Source organism: Sorex araneus, chromosome X (genome assembly GCF_027595985.1).
Source record: "Sorex araneus isolate mSorAra2 chromosome X, mSorAra2.pri, whole genome shotgun sequence".
Taxonomy (NCBI): domain Eukaryota; kingdom Metazoa; phylum Chordata; class Mammalia; order Eulipotyphla; family Soricidae; genus Sorex; species Sorex araneus.
The window spans coordinates 364319919-364339612 of NC_073313.1; the positions used below are offsets into that span (position 1 = coordinate 364319919).

The following is a 19694-nucleotide window of genomic DNA, read 5'->3' on the forward strand; positions in this document are numbered from 1 at the left end:
TAACTCTTGGATGTGGGTGGTCCAGGCAGTATCCACATCCCAGCCAGCAGGATGAGGGGGAGGGTGATTAGCATATTAATATACTGCCAGGGGAAGGACAGGAATGTGATTGTAGAAGTTATATGGTCCTAAACTAAAACGCTGGATGTGAAAGCAGGATACTTGTTCAAATGAGAGAGAGAAGGTCGGGGGTGGAGAAATAGTACTGTGGGTAGGGCATTTGCCTTGCACCTGCCAACCTGGGTTCGATCCCCGGCATCCTATATGGTCCTTCGAGCACTACTAGGAGTAATTTCTGAGTGCAGAGCCAGGAGTAACTATTGAGCATTGCCGGGTGTGATCCAAAAAGCTGAGAGAGAGAGAGAGAGAGAGAGAGAGAGAGAGAGAGAGACAGAGACAGAGACAGAGACAGAGACAGAGACAGAGACAGAGAACATAATCAGCAACTGAGTCAGAGGGATTGTGGTCCTAAAGGGGGTGACAACCTGCAACTCTACTGTTGAGAAGATAGATCCGTGGATTCTGATCCAGAGTATTCTTCAAAATAGGTGTCCATCAGGTTTTGGAAAGAAGAGATTGCCTTTTCTGTAACACAGAATAAAGTGCCAATAGATAGTGTAGGAAGAAATATTAAGATAGAAAAAGTCTGAAACTGTTCATTTCCAGTAGTCTTAAAACAGGTTCCAAATTTTGAGAAGCTAGAAATATAGCTTACAGGGCCCCCATCGAAGGCCAGGGTTAGGATTCCAGTACTACACGGTCCCCCAAGCACTGCTGGGAGTGACCCCTGAACCCAGAGGCAGGAGGAACCCTCCCCAAACTAAAATTATAAGGCACTGACTTCCTGTCCTCAGGGATTGAGATAAAGAGGAGGAGGATAAAGTGCTCAGGCTTGTGGAGATTACTGGACTGGAGAGTTTAGGCAAGCAAACAGAGTTTAGGGGCTGAGAGAGAACAAAGCACCCGCTGAAAAAGTGATCTTACCTCCAGATGAGCAGTGCTCAGTGAGCATCCTCCCAAGAAAGAAAAGCAAAATCATAGCAAAAGAGAGTGCCGGGGAGAGGCCCGCACCAAGGACTCGGAGCGTCAGGTCCAGGGTCTGTGGTGATTACACTGAGTTGCCTTTCTGAGGACACCTCAGAGAGTCTAGTCAGCCCCTCCAGAGAAACAGGAGGCTTTGAATATCTCTTTTCCTCTCGGGGAATTGGTATTCTAAGGCTTTGATTTGAAATTTTCCCTCAGAAAATAGTCTTGATAACGCTCATTTTGATACTATTAAGTGTATTGCATTGTTGTGTAAAATTACTAAGGAGATTTTAGAAACATTTTATTTTGAATCTTGTAGTTTTTGAAAACTAGATATGAATGAGCACAGATTAGAAATATTTTGTTTCTTTAGAAAGAATATGTAGAAAGGGTTAGAGGGCTTGAAATAGAAGAAGTATTTTATGGAGCTATCAGTAAGCAAATATTTTTTAAAATAAAGGTGTTTAGGCAGGGGGAAAAGCACCTGGGTATACTGTAGTATGTACTGTTTCAGATTTCATGCACTGTCGGAGAAAGCACATGTCAAATGATATCCTAAAGCTTTTATTGAAGAAAGGCAGAGCTGACTTAATGTTGGAAATGGCTTTCTGCAATACATCACTCAGACTAGTGGGAATAATTGCTTTTATCAAGAAATACTCTAAAAGTATTTGGTAAAATTGCATACCTATTGTTTTAAAGAAAGAAACTCTACAATCGTTAACTTCTAGGAATCTGACACAAAAATTCACACACAAACTCAAGGATACACGCACAAGGACAGTTAACCAGGAATCCAGGGCAATAGACATGATTGTTTACACATAGAACTCCTATTCAAAAATTCAGCATAACAAACCATTAAATCATATTGTTCCTGCAGAATAACAAATAACCAGTTAGAATTATAACCAGTTAGGATTATAATCTAACTGGTTATATGGACTGGAGCGATAGCACAGCGAGTAGGGCGTTTGCCTTGCATGCAGCCGACCCGGGTTTGATTCATCCGTCCCTCTCAGAGAGCCCAGCAAGCTACCGAGAGTATCCCGTCTGTACGGCAGAGCCTGGCAAGCTACCCATGGCGTATTCAATATGCCAAAAACAGTTAGAACAAGTCTCACAATGGAGGCGTTACTGGTGCCCGCTCGAGCAAATCGATGAACAATGGGATGACAGTGACAGTGCTACAGAATTGTAATCAGTTAACATTATACCATATAGTAGTTGTCATACAGACTCATCCCCTGTACCCATTTGTGTTTCTTTTTGTTTGGGGGCCATACCCAACAGTGCTCAGGGTTGACTCCTGGCTGTGCACTCAGGGATCACTCCTGGCAGGCCGGAGGGACCATACAGGAAACCGGGAATCGAAGCCAGGTGGGCCAAGAACAAGGCAAATGCCCTCCCTACCCGCTGTACTATGGCTCCAGCACTCTTTTAGGTGTATTTTTGAATGAATGTCTTCCCCGCTGTTTGATCTGGTACTTAAAACACTCACGTGAGGTAAAGCTAATTTGTGAGTTTTATGCCCCTTTAAAAGATGATGTTTAGAAATGCTTGTCAATATCAATGAGCCTACGGGCATCCATGACTGTGGCTGGTGACAAGAGAAGTAGGGGAAGGAGAGAGGAATCTACCACTTCCCTCTGTACCCACCTGGGTCACCCTGGAAGTACCTGGGAAATCTAGGACGGATGTAAAATCTGCTATGAGCACCTGCATGGTTAGACATCACGTCTCACCAGCTCCGTGAGGCAGTCACCGGGCTGTGCCTCTCAATCCACTTGCTCTGCACAGCACGAGAGATGATTTCTCAGGAAGCCTTGGACTCCGGCTGAAGTAAGAAATTGCTCTTTGGGAAAAGGAGTTTCACTGCATCACTGTCATCCGTTGACCATTGATTTGCTCGAGCAGGCACCAGTAACGTCTCCATTTGTCCTAGCCCTGGGATATTAGCAGCCAGCCTCTCTTGACTCGTTCTTCCCAGTGGTGCCGCATTGGAGGCTCTTTCAGGGTAAGGGGAATGAGACCCATCATTGTTACTGTATTTGGCATATAAAATATGCCATAGGGAGCTTGTCAGGCTCTGCCGAGGGAAAAGGAGAGTCAGTCCTAAATCTTACCAGACTTTTCAGTTCCATCACTATTCCCTCACAGAAAAGAATTTCAGGGACTGGAGTGATAGCATAGCGGGTAGGGCGTTTGCCTTGCATGCGGCCGACCCGGGTTCAAATCCCAGCATCCCATATGGTCTCCTGAGCACCGCCAGGAGTAATTCCTGAGTGCAGAGCCAGGAGTAACCCCTGTGCATCGCCAGGTGTGACCCAAAAATTAAAAAAAAAAAAAAAAAAAGAAAAGAATTTCAGGAAGAGATGAAAAGCGAATAGCAGTTTTATTTAGAGATTACGAGGAAGGAAGGAGAGAGCAGAGAGTGTACACTTCAGGTAGGTTTGTGCCCTCCCTGCTTGCCTTTGCAAAGTTGGTTTTATAGGTTTTCCCCAAAGCTGCCCCCAAGCAAGTCTTTCTACATAGATAAGAGTCTGTTTCTAGAGCTTTGTTAAGAAGTGGGGTAGACACTTTTGGTGGGCCACCTTCAAGTCCTTATCACAATCCTCTGTCCTGTTGGAGATTCTCTCTGGAGGGAGGGTCAGCCTTCTCCAGGCCTGTGCTGGCACCAGGGTTTTATCAGACACCAGCTTCTTGTGTCCACAAGAGTTCCAGGTGTAGGGGCTGGAGTGATAGCACAGCAGGTAGGGCATTTGCCTTGCACCCGGCTGACCCCAGTTCGATTCCTAGCATTGCATATGGTCCCCCGAGCACTGCCAGGAGTAAGAGTCAAGAGTCACCCCTGTGCATCGATGGTGAGGCCCAAAAAAGCAAAAAAAAAAATAAGAGCTCCAGCCATAGTGCTTTTTGCTGCTTTAGGGCTAATGACAGAGCAATTTCTTCATATCCAATATTGGTTGAATTACTTACCAAGAATTCATTGCCAGCCTCCCTTGTCCCCCATATACCTGCCTGCTTCAATGACAAAAGTATTTTAATACAAAAAAAGTTAAGCTAGTCTTAGTAGTTTTGTGGGGGGGGGGGGGGGAATTGAAGCTAATCTGCTTTTTATTAGCAGAAAAATGTTTGATTAAAGGCCAATCAGGGAAAACTATGGAAACAATACCTGGAAAGGACAATTTCTCTAGATCACAAAGGTACATTTGGCTCAGAAGGATGATCGTAACATGCTCAGTAAACATCCGGCTGAAGACCAAGAGCAGCAGAGAGCTGGGGACAGTTATTTGGGGGGAGAAAAGAAGACTGCGCAATGAAGCTTTAAGTACAGGACACGGCTTCAGCGAGGAGAGCTGGCTGTGAGTTACGAGGTGCCCATGTTATTTTTGAAAAGTTAACCAAAAATTTTTCAAAACAGGGAAGACGTCACTCCAAACGTCCTTTTCGCTTGGAAACACCACTACCAACAGATGTCTAGTGCTTCTCCTTTGAAGTTAAAGTTGTCTGAAATAAATGAAAACGGGACCGGGGGGTTGATGAGTAATCAAAGCGAGGACTGATTTCAAAACCTCTATTGCTTTCAAGAGGAACATAGAGAGATAGACAGTGGGGTGGGGGGGACCTAGTGGTGGTGGCGGCTGTGCTCAGGGGCTGCTGCTGGCGATGCTCCAGGGTGCAGTGCTCAGAGACCGTGCAGCTAGACTCCAGCTGGGCCTTCCGTCCCCTCTGAGAAGGCTCTGAAGGTGCCAATCAACCTCAAGCGTTGGCTTTGTTTTTCCACCAGGCCAAGACCCTCAGTGGGAAATGAGGGTCTTGTGTCTGCGTCCTGGGAAATGCCAGCAGGACGCAGACACTAAAACAAGAACAAAAACCCCTTTTGCAGCACCGCCGCCGCGGCCTGGGGCGGCCGCTCCCCCTGCCCGTGAACAAACTCAGCCGCTGAGGCAGGAAAAACTCTGCGTGTAGGAAGCCGGCTGGTGCCCTCTGTCCTCTGTCCGGTGGTCGCTCACTTCCCCGAGAAACGCGGGGGGCTGCTCGAACCCGAACCTGGCGGGGATCGCAGGCTGGGGGGCGCTGCGAGTATGGGGAGGGGGGTGCGCCGAGACAAAGCGATCTCGACGAGGCACCTGCCCGTCAGCCTGTTGTTTCCATCTGTCACCAGCAGGCCTCAAGCGAGGCCTGGGCCGCCACCCGGCGACGCGGGTGACGCGCGGGGCCTCCCAGCTGCCGTCCGGAGCGCGGCCCCGCCGGCTCCTTTAAGTCGACTCACGTGGACGCTGTGTTGTGTGCGCTCAGCTGGGGCGCGGGGGGCGGGGGAGAAGGGAGGCGGGGGAGGGGGGAGCGGACGCTCCGCCGCTCCGCATTGGCCCTCGCGGGAGCTGAGGCAGAGTGTGCCTCTCTGATTGGCTGTGCCAGTCCCTGTTGCCGGGTCGGGGGCGGGGCGTGTTGCAAAGGCGCTGCTCGGGCTCTGCGGCAGCGTCTGGGGCGGGGTGGGCCGCCCAGAGGGGAGGGAGTGGGGGGGCAGGGGGGAGGGTGCGCCGGCCAAGGGGCGGGTCCCGGCGGAAGGGGCTGGGCAGCCGGCGCCGGGGGCGGGGCCGGAGACATGCAGGGCGCCGGGGGCCAACCGGGAGCGCGGACGGCTTGGGGGGCGGGGCCTGGCCGGGTGAGCGACGCCGAGGCCCGAGCAGCGAGAGGCGGGGCTAAGGCCGGGGCCTGCCTGGAGCTTCGCGAGCCGGCTGGCCGAGGGGCTTCCTCCCGCCGAGGCGCGCAGGGCTGCGGACGGCGCTCGGGGTGAGTGCGGCGGCGGCGGGGGGCCGCGCTCGGGGCCCGGGGCGGCGGGGTGGGGCGGGGGGAGGCAGCAGCAGGAAGTGCCGAATCCCGCTCGCGCTCCCCGGGACGGGTCCCCGCGCCGCCGGCCCCGACCCTCAGGGCGGGCCCGGGGCCGCGTCAGGCTGACGGGCCGGGCGGCTTTGCTCTTTGTGAGGCCCGCCCGCGCCGCCGCCCCGCCGCCCGCCCGGCCCGCGCCCCCGCCGCCGCCGCCCGCCCGGGGGGCGCCGCCGCCCGCTCCCCCCCCCGCCCCCCGGCCGCCCCCCGGGCCCCGGCGGAGGGCGTGGCGCGACTGTTGGGGCGCCGCGGGGCCGCGCGCTCAGCTGTTTCCGGCCTGTTTGTTGTGCCCGAGGGGGCCCCGCCGCCGCCCGCCGCTCGCCATTGGCCCGCGCCGTCACGTGGGCGCCGTCAGCTGGGCCGGCCCGGGCGGGCGGGCGGGCAGCGCCGGGGAGGGCCGGGGGTCGCGCGGCCGCCGCACCCGCACCGCGTCCCTGCACCCCTGCACCCCTGCACCCCAGGCGGGGACGAGGCCCGTGAGTATGACCCGCGGGCGGCCGAGATCGGGGCGCTCCGGACGCGTGTTTAGTAATTAGCCCCGTGCGAGGGACAGCGGCCTCCTGGCGGGGGTCGGGGGGAGGAGGTTGGGGACCGGGGGGAGCTCATTTATTTTTAAACTTTTTTTTTTCCCCGTCTACCGAACTGGGCTACTCATCGGAGAATTTTATTTATTTGTTTATTTATCTATTTATTTATTTATTTCCCCCCTTTGAATTTTTATGCCGGGTCTCCTTGCCCGCTGGAAAACCTGAAAGTAACCGCAGGTTAATAAGCCCATGTTTTTTGGGGAAACATACAACAAAACAAAGAACAAAAAAAAAAATGTGACGTGCTGGTGCAGTGAGTGGGGGAACAGGGGATGAGGCAACTTTTGCACAACCGAGTGCAAACCGCATTGCAGCCGTGCCTCAGCACAGACAGCCTTGAAGCATGTCCAGGGCGCATCTCCGTGCCAGATGCCCAGTGGTTTCCGCGGATTCTTTGCCCCGAGAGGTTATTGCTTACACGTCCTGGATTAGATACGAAGGAAAGCAGCAGGAACTAATGATCTTTCCTCTAGAGGCTGAGGATTGCGAAACAAGCCCGAGACAAATGAAAATGCGTGACTGTGTGCGAAGCGAAATACTGACAAGGAATGAGTGTTCCCAGCCCCAAACCGGGGCAGTGAGAGCAAGGCAAGAGTGAAGTAGGAAGCATTCTAAACGGGGTGCCGTCGGTGATCAGACTCGGAGAGATAAGAGGTTTCCCGTGGCTGTTGCACCCAAGCCTAGGACGCAGAGGAGGCCCGGAGCATTTACAGAGAGGTGGAGCTCCTGGAATCTCACTCCCAGAGCTGCTTCCCCGTCCCATGATCTTTCTGGGCTGGGCGCTGGAATGTCAGGTAGAATGTACACTCCTTGGAAAGGGCTGGTGTCCACCTTTATCATACCCTCACCAGCCCCGTGTACTGGCCTGCTGGTCCACTTGAAGTTCATCTCTAGCAGATAGGAAAGGAACATGATGAAAAGTACTGCAGTAAATTATTTAACTCCTTATGGGGGGGACTCAGTGAATTGAATTTTAGTAACTGCTTTGTTATTGTTGTTGTTGTTGTGGTTTGGATTTGGGGCACCACACCAGCCAGTGCCCAAGGCTTACTCCTTCCTGTACTTGAAGAATCACACCCAGCAGTGCTCAAAGGACCATATGATGCCAGGGATCAAACCCCGATCTGCTTGGGCCCACAGCAAGCACACAGTTTGCTGTACTTCCTCTTCTGTGCCAGAAACTTTTTTTTTTTTTAAGGTTAGGGAAATCATGTGGCGTCTCTAAATAATACCTGGTTGGAGCATAGGAAACTTTCCCCAAGACTTTCTGTCATCTTTTTCTTTGGCTCTGCTTCATCAAAAGAAGCAATAAAGATTTAGAAGCACAAAAAAGACAGTGCTTGAAATTAAATCCACAAAGAGGATGTAAAGAATTTATACTACCCTCCCAAGAAAAGTCTGTGACACACGAAGCTAGTCCTAAATATAGCCTTGAGATGTGAAGACAGTACAGACGTTTTGTGCCAAAATGTCACATTAGATGTTACAGAGCCATCCCTGCAGGCTGTATAGACCAGACTCTTTCTCTTGGTAGTCTGGTGTAGTAATATCTGGGTAAGGCAGGACCTGAACCTTAGCTGTGACAGGAACTGAGTGCTTGACCCCTGCCTGAGTCAGGAAACCAGACAGTTTAATGATAACCCCAGTCCAGCCAGTTAGAAGCGTTTTTAATGCACAGGGGTACACGGCAACAAACATCTCGGAGTTTGCTTTGCCAGAGGTGTTTGGGGGAGATTACCCAGCAGATTGTTTTAGCTGACTCACCAAATGACATGACAAGGCTTATTTTTTTAGTGATGACTATTAATAAAACTTGGCCCTGTCAATTTGACAGCTGATTGGCTTTGTTAAGGGATTCACAGATAAATGGATGAGTATAATGAATTACTGAACAAGATGAAAGGGTTTTATGGGCAGAAATAGAGCGGGACAGGAAGGCTGTTAGCAAAAGGAAAAGGGTTTCACAAATTGCTAGTTTTAATCAGGAAATTCTAAACTGATTATATTTAAATTACATTCTTGGGAGGTAAACTGCAATTTGGTTAGGTACTGGGCCTTGGTGGGAATTTCATTTGGGCCTTTTTTCAAAAACCACTCCCGATTGAACCCAGTGTTTCACAGTCACAAGGCAGCTGTTTTCTGGCACAGAGCTACCTCTTTGGCTCTCCTTTTTTCCCCCTTAGTAATTATGGAAATTTAGTAAGCTTGAAAAACATTTGACAACAATAAAGTCATTATTTGTGAGGACAAGAAAAGAAATATAAAAGTTACTGTCACGTGAAGACAAGATTCTCCACCAGGGCATCCTTTGACACACCAGAGTAAATAGGCTGCTATTGAAAGGGAATTTAACAGAGGAAAGCTGTGAACTGCGCCTTTTTGTGTGACTGAAGCCTTGACTTGGTAAATATTGCTTACAAAAGTTAGAAAATTGGATTTGCTCATCAGACTCAGCTTATTTCCCTTAGTAGGGTTTCAATAAATTTAGTCACAAATGAGTAGGGAGATATTGACAGAGCTGCAGCAGTACAGAATATTACTTAGAGTAATAACCCAATACTGAAAAAGTTTAAAAAAAAAATGTTCAGTGCTTTGGGAGAGGGTAGATACTTCCGGACTCCAGAAACAAGCTTCCCTTGAAGGGGCCAGTCTTAAGCTGTGACACCTGAAGTTCTCTCTGGGAGCGTCTTGGCAGCTTGCTTTTGCCCCGCTCCTGCAGTGGAAAGCGCCCTGCTGTCCCTGCCCTCTGGCCTAGACAGAGTGAGGACCTGGCCTGAGGGACTAATTCTCTTTAAAAGATCCACTGTTGGGCTGGAGAGACAGCACAGCAGTAGGGTGTTGGCCTTGCTTGCATGTGACTGACCCAGGTTCCACATGTGTTCCCGCGTGGTTCTCCGCAGTAAGTCTTGAGCACAACGGCTTGTGGCCCAAAAGCGAACCGAAAAAGGTCTAGTCTTTCGGTGAACTGGGTGTTTTCCCTTCTGAGTCCCTGGAAATCAAATCAGTACCCACTATTCTCCCCTCTGGTATTTTTTAGGACTGCGGAGAGTTCCTTGGGTGAATTCCACGCGGCAGGGTTGAATCCATACAGGATTACTAATTACAGAGAGGGTAAGTAGCTATATTAAGCGCTTAGAACTGTGAGCACGTAAGAATTCGAGATGCTTCAGTAGGTTGCTGACTTTTCTCCTGCTTGTAAAGTCTAGCACCTGGTCCCTTAACTTCTCAGCAACTAGGAACAAGAGGTGAAGCCATCTGGAGTTGTTTGCTCTATGCCATTTCAGAGTCTCGCTTCATCTGTCATAGGTGGAGAAGGTCGGGGTGGAGGATGCTGAAGAAGTTAATCTGGTTTTACTAGATTTACCTTTATTTAGCACTTGCCATGTGCCATGCTCTGTTCTCAGACTGTGTTGTTTCCTTTTAGTTTTCACAACTCGGACATGGTTAATGCTATGATGTTCTACAGGTGAAGAAGCAAAGAGTATCTTACCCAAAGTCAACACAGCGAACTTTTAGGAGGCAGAGCTGAGATTTGAATCACCTCAGTCTAAATCAAGCTCAAGTATCTGGGTTCGTGGGGCGGGGAGAGAAGGCAACAGCAACAACAGCAGCTGGGATTGATTTTTATGTTTGGAATCCCTCCATAGTTGATACTTGGCATGGTGAAATAATTACATGAAACTAAGGATTTAGTTTGTAAAAAAAAGTCCCGTAAAGAAAAGGTGAGAGGAAATAAATTGATTTTTATCAAATACCCCCGTGAAGTTAGAGTAAGAAGCATGAACTTTATAAGCCAATAAGTTTTCAGGAACACTATTTAAACTCTGCTGTATTATTGAGACTGCTAAGTGTAAGCAAATGGTTGTGTCTATATCCCAATTAGACTTTGTTTGTATGTATTAAAACTAGAATTTTATATAGTTTCCATGTGATTTCCTCTTCCTCAAATTTAAAATGGTTTTAAAACCATAAAAACTGAACTGCTCTTAGCTGGAGGCCATAAGGAACAGGTGGTGAACTGAATTTTCCCCAGAGGGCTTAGTTTGCTTATCCCTGCATTTAAGGAAAAGTAGTTATCAATATGTCATACAAATGAACATGATGCCATATTTCATGTATATCTGTGTGTTTATAAATAGTCACACATAGCCCAGTACCAGTAATGAACAAATGAAATTTTGAGTAGAAGCACAGTAACATATTAGCACCCTTCTTAATGGAGTATTTACCAATGTGTTCAAGATCTGTATGAGGGAAGTCTATAATAGCAAGAAGTAAATTAATAAGTAGGATATTTCTTGTTCTTGGATAAGCTATATTGTTAAGATGTCGGTTCTTCTCACTTTGCTCTATAGTCAGAACATCCCAGTCAGAATCCCATAAAGTTACTTTGTGAATATCAGCAGATTCTGAAGTTTTTATAGAAGGCAGAAGATCCAGAAGATAAGCCAGTATTGTAGTGAGGAGAGCGGAGTTGGAATTCTGGCGCTCTCTCACGTCAAGACTTATTGATTATAAAGCAACAGTCACCAAGACAGTATGAGACTGGTGAAAGAATAGACAGATCAGTGACAATAGAGATGCCCAGTAATAGATCAGCATATAGTTATTTCATCTTTGAAGGAACGAAGGTAATAATGTAGTGGAGTAAAGATAGTCTTTTCAACAAGTAGTTGTGAAACAACTTGAGTGTGTGTGTGTGTGTGTGTAGACACAGACTATAATTCATTCACAAATGAATCACAGACTTCAATGTAAAAGATAACAAGTCTAGAAGGTCTTGGGTAAGTCAGTAAACTTAAATACTACATCAAAGCCTCGATCCATAAAGGAAACAATTGATAAATTGGACTTCTTCAAAATCACCTTGTCAGGCCAAAGAGGTAGCTCGGAGCGTTAGAGTGCTTGGGGAGGCCCAGATACGATCTCCAGCACAGGGGGAAACCTAAGCACAGAACCCAGGGTAGTCGCTGAGCACTGCGGAGTGTAGCCCCAAACAAAACCGCATTGTGAGAAGCGGTATCTGGGTTGGAAAAGGTAAGCTATAGACTGGAAAAAATATTTGCAGAGGATATATCTAATATAGGACTAACATCAAAAATATGCAAAGAACTTTTAAAATTCAAGTAAATATATTCTGAACCATGCTCTGCTTGCTAGTTACCCAAAGGAGTTGAAATTTTATGAACACACAAGACACCTCTGGTGGGTGGGTATTTACAGCAGTTGCCAAGCTTGGAAGCAGCCCCCCATGCTCTTCAGTAGGTGACTGAACTGTCACATCCAGATGATGGAATACTCAGTGCTAAGAAATGTGTGAGACTGCAGAGATAGGGTTTAAGATGCTTGTCTTGCATCCCAGGGATCACGCCTGGTTCTTTGAGCACTACCAGGGTTCTTTCCTGAGTAGAGAGCCAGGAATAGCTTCTCAGCCTGCTGGGGGTGACCCCCAAACAAAACAGAAATGACCTATCAAGCCCTGAAAAGGCACTGAAAACCCTAAAATTCTGCTACTGAGTGAAAGAAACCAATCTGAAAAAAAGCTACAGCATGGATGATTCCAACTACATAATATTCTAGAAAAGATGAAACTATGGGGGCCGGAGCGATAGCACAGCGGGTAGGGCGTTTGCCTTGCACACGGCCGACCCGGGTTCGATCCCTGGCATCCCATATGGTCCCCCAAGCACTGCCAGGACTGCCAGGAGTAATTCCTGAGTGCAAAGCCAGGAGTAACCCCTGAGCATCGCTGGGTATGACCCAAAAAGCAAAAAAAAAAAAAAAAGATGAAACTATGGAGACATTAAAAAGATGTAGGGTTAGTAGGGGAGGGATAAGAAGGCCGAGCAAGGGTGATTGCAGCGTGGGAAAACAGTCACTCAGCTTTTTAGAAGATTGTATTTTATAAAAGTACTGATTTGAGAAATTGCCTGGGATTGAGAGAGGGATTAGAATTGCCCCCAGCCAAGCTAGGGAAAGGCAGAGGGTCAGCATGGAGACTCGGGTACATAAATCTGGAGAGGAAAGACCCAGTCTGGCAGTGCTCTGGTCGCTGCAATGAACTGAGGGAGAAAAATAACAAGATTTCATTTCAGTCTTGGATTAGCCAGTCTCAGAAAATTACATGGTCTTTATTTGGAAGTAGGGTAATAAATACCTACTTAGAATACTTATTTAGAAAATGTTAGATACGTGCGACACTGAAGTACTAACCACGTGTCACAGTCCACACAGTGTGGGCACTGAGGACCCGGCGTATGGCGGAGCTGTGGCATATCATCAAGATTCAGAGAAACCCGATTGATATGTATGTCTTGGCTTTTTATTTTCCCCTTTAAATAACAAAGTGGAATCTGATGCCAGCCTCTTAAGATACTGGATAATCTAAGTCAGTACTGGTTTGCATTTCTAACTCTGGGAGGGTTTTCTACTTCTTAAAGACCTTTGATAGCTTCGCTTTCTTCTGCTGCATTCTAACTTAATGCTTCGTAAAGAAGAACTACCTTTATAGTTGTACAGAAAAATATATATTTTACATATATACATATTTATATAATACATACATTTATATATTATACACATTGTGAGTGGCAGCCACAACTAGGAATAGTTATTATGCAGAGACATTTTTGGTCTTGGTAATGAATCATAATGAATCCAGTAAAAATACTGGGGGAAAAGTGAAAAATAAACTGACTCTAAAGCGAGGAAACAAAAGCATGCAAAAATCATTTTCCCCAGTTTAAGAATAAAGAATGCCTATTTCCAGTAGCAGATATTCACAGCTGCATTGTAATTTTGATCCAAAGATAGAATGATGTAGGCAGAAAATATAGGGAGAGCTCATTTTTAAATCTAGTACATTTTCTACATTTTAACTGCTCATGTCAATTCAAAGACATCTCTAGTTACCCTTGCATTATAGATGAAATAAGTTGCAGTATTAATATTTATTTGAAAGTCCAGAGGAAAATTGGCTTTAAAGAGTGCTTGAAACCCAGGTTGAAGCTGAATGGATGCACAGATATTGGCAGAGAATGCAGGTTCTCAGGGCTGTCAGAAGAGGTGAGACTAAAACCTTGCTGACAGGTTTTATAAAAACCTTTTTAATGGTGGTTGGATGCTTTACAAATGTACACGTAGAATGCCTGTTTAGGCCAGAAGTCATTAGCTTCCGTTACCTTAAGTGGCCCATGTGAGGTTGCTGTGTGCGGCGGGAGAGAGCCCGAGCAAATGCATTGCCCTTGAGGGGGGGACAGAGCAACCCTCGGACAGCTCTCACTCACCCAGTCTCATCCTGGCTCGCCCTGGTCAGGAAGTCCCCAGCACGGGCCTTTCGAGAAGTCTCAGGTTTAAATGGCAGCTTCACTGCAGCTGAGAAAGAATGAGAATGGCGAGGATGCTGCCCACACGGATTGCGGGAGGAAAGAATTGTTTCTGCGCTGCGCTGTCCTCAAGCTACCGAATAAATTCAGCCTGCAGACTTCATATCAGTAGTCCTTGACCTCATCGGAGGGCCAGGGCCGTGGTTCAGAGTCATGCTCTGCATATTGGCATCCTGGGGTTCTTTCCTTGGCACCTCATGGTCCCTGAACACTGAAGAGGAAGAACCCAAATAGCAAACCCAAAAAATTTTTGAAAAATTAGCAAAGGCTTAAACAATAATATATTACCCATTGCATTATTTTTTTAGAAAAGTAATCAGGAAGTAGCATAAATTAACTGGTGCTTTTATCCAGAATCTATTCATTGTTACTCTTAATGCTCTGATTTTCCTTTCACTGTTTGTAAGAGGTAATTATAGTCACCATTTGTTAATTTATTTTAAACTTCTGTATGTTTAATGATGGTCATACTGGTCTTCATTACCATGATATTTCTTACGCATTAGTACTTAGATTGGCTGAAGAAAGCCACATTCCTAAAAGAAGGAAAAGAATTTTCTCCTCAGTATATCATGGAATTTCTCCAAACTTGGAGTAAATACTTGTGGTTTTGATTCGTGGGCCATACCCACCAGCACTCTGGGCTTCCTCCTGGCCCAGGGGTCACTCTGGAACATATGCAGAGCCAGAGATGGAGCCAGAGTCGGCTGTGTGCGAGACAAATGCCTTCACCATCTCTCTGCTTCCCCCAGTAAAGTCTTATTACAAACAGATTCTACATTTGTTTGTTTGTTCCCATATTGGCAACTGTATTACTTTTGCACATCGTTTTAAAAACATGCAATATTAACTATTTAAAACAGGAATTCATAACTACACTAAGGAATAAATTCTTTAAATGGCAGTTATAGTGTGCTCAACATTAGGTCTCTGCGGAGTGCTATTTAAGGAGATGAATTGCAGTGAATTTAAAGCGTTGCATATAATCCGTGATTATCTTTGTGTCGGAAGTTGTATTCAAAGGGTTTTTCCCCACTGTTTTTGCACTATGTTCAGTAAGATTTAAAGTACTAGTTATGTAATGATGTTGCATCTTTCTCTCCTTTATTTTTTTTCTCTCTTGTTGTTCTTGTTCCTTTCGTCACTCAGCCTAGATCATTTGGATGCTCCTTTCTTTGAGGACGCAGTGTAGGGTAGTGCACAGATTCTGGTTTTGAGTGGGGTGAATTGCATTCCAGTCACGATACTCTGTTCCTGAAAGCTCTAACCTTCAAGCACTTAATAACCTTGGATAATCTGTGAAATGGTGCATGATAATCTTGCAGAGTTACTGTAACGATGGGGAACCAAGTCAAGCACCTGATGTGCTCCAGAGACTTCATGCCGACTGCGTGCCTCCACATGCACCCACTGACCAGAGATCACTCACCCAGTTGCCCAAACTGGACAGCCCTCTCTTTTAATCCTCCTTTTTTCCTGTTGGCCCCTTTCCTACTACTAATTACCCCTCGTAGACCCCACAAGTCTCTTCTCAAACTACACGTGCTCAGAATGTTTCCTTAGCACGCTAACCCCTTTGTCTCACATCTGCCTCTCTGCCCGTGCTTTCGTTGTTCTGATATTCCACCCTTGTTTTTGTCAGACCAGCCAGCAGAGAAGAGGTACAATCCCTGGCCTTACCTAACCGTGTTTGCTTCTAATATATTCTTCGTTTGGATTTGCCTCTTTATTTGTTCAGTGGTGAACTTTGGATCCTTTTGTTCAAAGTCAGCTAGTTCACAAAGCTAGTTCTCCAAAGCAGAGGTCACGTGCATAGAAACAGCTCTCTGTAACAGCCACTGGCTGGCTAGGAGCTAGCACTTATGGAGGGGGAGTTTCCTTTTTCTTTTTATTGTAATTAACATCTTCACCTTTCCTGTTTGCTCCTAGGTTTTTAGAACTTCAATTATAACCATGGGGAGAATTTTCCTTGATCACATTGGTGGCACGCGTCTGTTTTCTTGTGCAAACTGTGATACGATCCTGACCAACCGCTCAGAGCTCATCTCCACTCGGTTTACCGGTGCCACTGGCCGAGCGTTTCTTTTTAACAAGGTTGGTGGGAAAACCATTTTCATTCCCCCGAGCCCTGGCGGTTCAGTTATGTTCAACAGCAGTACCCCTCGGAGCTCGAGTCGCCAGCACGAACCAGCATGAGAACTGAAACCTATAGAAACGATTGCTCACTAGCCTGTCTTTGTTGGGACTTCGGAAAAGCAGTGCCAGAATGGGATTTTATTTATTTATTTTTTTAACTCAGGATGTTCAGAGACTGTTAAGAATTGTCTCTTGTTTCTGAATGAAAATACTGTATGAAAGAGTTTGGTAGTGATTTCCGTGTAGACCATGAACAGTGAAGCTGCAGACCCCCATTCCTCTGTTAGTCGCTGATTTGTCCTTACAGGGAGACAGCCTGACAGTGCACTGAGTAAGGAATAGTCGATGCACTTTCCCTGATTCACTTCTGTATTCCATTGTTTGTGATTTGATTTATGACCTGAGTTCAAAAGTCAGGAACTTCTCTGCAACTCAGAAGCAGCTAGAATAGATAGATGAGTGATTTTCCACCACCGGTCCGCACATCGATGCCAGTCCACTGGTGTCAAAAGGTTGGACGCCACAGGTCTAGATAGTGTGGCTTGGACTCGTTCCACCAGGCCTGGCAGCATTCCGTGGCTGATGCAGGATAGTAATTTTCAGAGGTTTACCTGGCCCAGCAACTTCTGGAAATAGCTCTTGGAAACAGATTGTAGGTTTGACTAAGCACCTGCTATTTGCTTTTCTGAAGTTGCTGCCACTGTAGCAAACAAAATACTGTGTACTTTTTTTGGCAGATAATTTACATGCCATTGCAATTTTGTTTTCACGTGTTTCCCAGGTAGTTAACCTGCAGTACAGTGAAGTTCAAGACCGGGTCATGCTCACCGGCCGCCACATGGTTCGAGATGTGAGCTGCAAAAACTGCAATAGCAAACTGGGATGGATCTATGAGTTTGCCACCGAAGACAGCCAGCGTTACAAAGAGGGCCGCGTGATCCTGGAACGGGCTCTGGTTCGAGAGAGCGAGGGCTTTGAGGAGCATGTACCGTCTGATAACTCTTGAAGAAAAACAGAGAACTCCATCTTTTCCCAGGTCTCCTTCACTGAAACAAAAATCTACTTACATACACTGTCACCTTAGCATCAGAGTCGGATTCATGAACTGCGGAACAAGAAGTTGTGAGAATCTAAGATGGAACCTTCCTTCCTTCCTTTCTTTTTTTTTTTTAAGTTTTCTATTTTCCATCCAGCAGCAGTGTGTAGAGAGAATATTATGCAGATGCCGTTAATCCCCCCCCCATGTTTACATCTTGAGGCAGAATAGTGTATTGGCAGCTATACGGTGGGCTAAGTAAGGGAAAAAAATCTGGGCCTTCGTGTGAAAAGGTGTGTTTTATGTAATTTGGAAAGGAAAAGGTGTGAAGAGCATGGTTTTTAAACGTACTTGGGCTTCATTTTAAAACTTGTTTTAAAACCCAGTTATTTCACTTGATTTGCTAGTTTCAGAGACGAGATCCGAATTTGTGACAAGCGCTAAAGGTCCAGTGTTAGTGTGGCTTGTGCTGGCCCGTGTGCCATATTCTTGTGGGAGAAGAACCGCAGCACCGGAGCCCATTCTTCTTGTCAATCTTGACCCAAAGATGTCACCATTCCTAGTTAATTGTCACCACGTACTTGGTGTTGATTGGAAACTTTTCCTGAGGTGGGGCAGAATTGCTTGGTTGTCTTTTCCATGTAACTTAAGCATAGTAATATAAATAAAGTAATAGTTGGATGTTTTTGGTCCTGTGTTGCTTTTAAAAAACACCTCTTAAAAGAGCAGAGGATTCGATATGTGGTTTTCATACTAGTGTTTCTTTTCATCTCGTCAGCTCAATCGACTGTGTAAGATATTTCTTTGTTTAAAAGCATACTGTTTCAACCCTCAGTGTCGCACCCAGGAGCTAGTTTAACATAATGTGAACATGCATTCATGCAGAAAGCATTTCATCTGCATTTGTTTCCAGAGCAGGGAGAAAGGAAGCAACCTGTCTAAAAATACTGTTCTACAAAGCAAAAGTTTCGGGTTTTTCCTCCCCGCCTTGCATTGTGTGCCAAGCCTGTAGAGCCTGAGAGCTTCCTCCAGGGATCGGGTCTCGCGAGCATGATGTTCTCAGCTCTTCCTGCGAGGGTCGGCGGTCAGTTGAAACTGTACTTGGTCCCTTCAAGGGGAAAGGGACCCTCTTTGACTCAGGGTGTTATTTTAGCCCCCAATTAAATTAAATACCACATTATGAGGTATTAAAGTGTAAATTGTTTCTTACTTCTAAACACTCTAATATTTGTTTCTGGTAGGAAAATAATGACAATAAATTTGGCTAATTACTTGAATAAATGGATGTTTGAGTACTCAAATCTTTAGGTCTCTGTTTCAAAAGAAAATTGGACTCAGTAAAATCTGTTGTTGAGATTAGGAGTGATTTCTTAGTGTTGTTAGTTTTACGTTTGTCTTTGGGCTCTTGGTTAGAGGCATAGTTCTCTAAGTAGATGTATTTTTATTGTGTTTGAAATAAGTGGACTTGAAATGTTTGGGATAAGTGAACTAAAACTCTTCTCTTTCACCACAAACTCAGTCTTCCGAACATTGAGAAGCAGCATCCGCTCCCGTCCATTCCCACACCAGCCTCTGACCCTGCGATTCCCAGTAGCATGCCTTATTTCCAGCACTCTGTGCATTTGCTGTTCACAATAAAAATCTATTTTGTCTTGCATTGGTGCAGTGCTGCTACTTATTTTCCACTGATGTATATCTAGTGATCATCTTAATTTTTAATGTATGAACACATAAATTGAGTAACAGAAGCTTTCTTCAACTGACAGTGATAGGTGACATTTCGGCTTGGTTTCTCTAATTTATACATAGAGATAATTAAATTTGTCAGTGTTCACTTCTTTGAAGTGGTTCTGACCACTGGCAGTGAATTAGTACGTGTGTAGACAACGAAACACGCTGTATATGAGCAGGGGAATAAATGCCGTTTCACTAGGACTATAGCAGGTACCACAGCAGTTAGTTTCTTTTAAACCTTTCCAGGGGCCTGGAGACAGTATAGTGGTTAGTGTGCATGTGCCCCACCCAGGCTCTGTCCCCTGAGCCACTGCAAGTGTGGCCCTGGGACCCCGCTCTGCTGGGGTTGCCTGGGTAACCCTGGCACCTCAGAACGGGAGCAGCTCTGCATCCTCTGACCCTCGCCGACAGAGTATCCTCTGAGGACTGAGTATCCTCAGTGGGGCCGCTCATCACTTGTGAGCCCCCATCCCAAAAGATAAAAATTTAAAAAATTATCCTGAAATACAGCAATATTGAAGATCCAGCCAGATTGGCTTTTTTGTTTGTTATTTTAGAAAAGCAAACAGAGTCTTCTCTTGAGATGGAAAACCACCAATGAGAATGATCTTGTTTAGAGCTGGGAACGTAATGCACTGTATTACTAAGTATTACGATACTCCTTAGACGTATAGAGCTCAAGCCCGCTGACTAAAGACGGAAGAATGCCATCGTTATAGGGGACAGAGACCATGAGTTGATTCAGTGACAAATACTATTAAGAGCTCTTATTTAAAGAAGGTTCTGGGTTTAAAGGTAGTTAATGAGTTAAGTCCTGAGGGTGGCTACTTTGGGATCAGAGAAGGAAAATTAGAGGTCGCCTGTTTGCGAAATTTCCCCGCTCCTGTGAGTCACGTGGGA

The 19694-nt window shown here is 46.2% G+C and overlaps 1 protein-coding gene across 4 annotated transcripts; it reads left to right on the forward strand.

Annotated features, from left to right (window-relative positions):
• Positions 1 to 5672: 5672 nt before the first annotated feature.
• YPEL5 (yippee like 5) lies at positions 5673 to 18717 on the forward strand. Of its 4 annotated transcripts, none has more exons than XM_055122054.1 (4): positions 5673 to 5823; positions 9541 to 9614; positions 15818 to 15982; positions 16806 to 18717. In XM_055122054.1, the coding sequence occupies exons 3-4, from the start codon at positions 15842 to 15844 to the stop codon at positions 17028 to 17030; spliced, it is 366 nt and encodes a 121-aa protein (XP_054978029.1). In that variant the 5' UTR covers positions 5673 to 5823; positions 9541 to 9614; positions 15818 to 15841; the 3' UTR covers positions 17031 to 18717. The 4 variants fall into 4 exon arrangements, with proteins under 4 accessions (XP_054978029.1, XP_054978031.1, XP_054978028.1 ...); XM_055122053.1 differs by lacking the exon at positions 5673 to 5823 and adding an exon at positions 6247 to 6392; XM_055122055.1 differs by lacking the exon at positions 5673 to 5823 and adding an exon at positions 6993 to 7297.
• The last annotated feature ends 977 nt before the right edge of the window (positions 18718 to 19694 follow it).

What these genes read in the sequence shown, in the direction of transcription:
- YPEL5 (XM_055122054.1), top strand. Translation starts at nt 15,842, where the DNA reads ATGGGGAGAATTTTCCTTGATCACATTGGTGGCACGCGTCTGTTTTCT. An exon ending in GAGCGTTTCTTTTTAACAAG is followed by an intron (nt 15,983 to 16,805) that starts GTTGGTGGGAAA and finishes CGTGTTTCCCAG; the next exon opens with GTAGTTAACCTGCAGTACAG.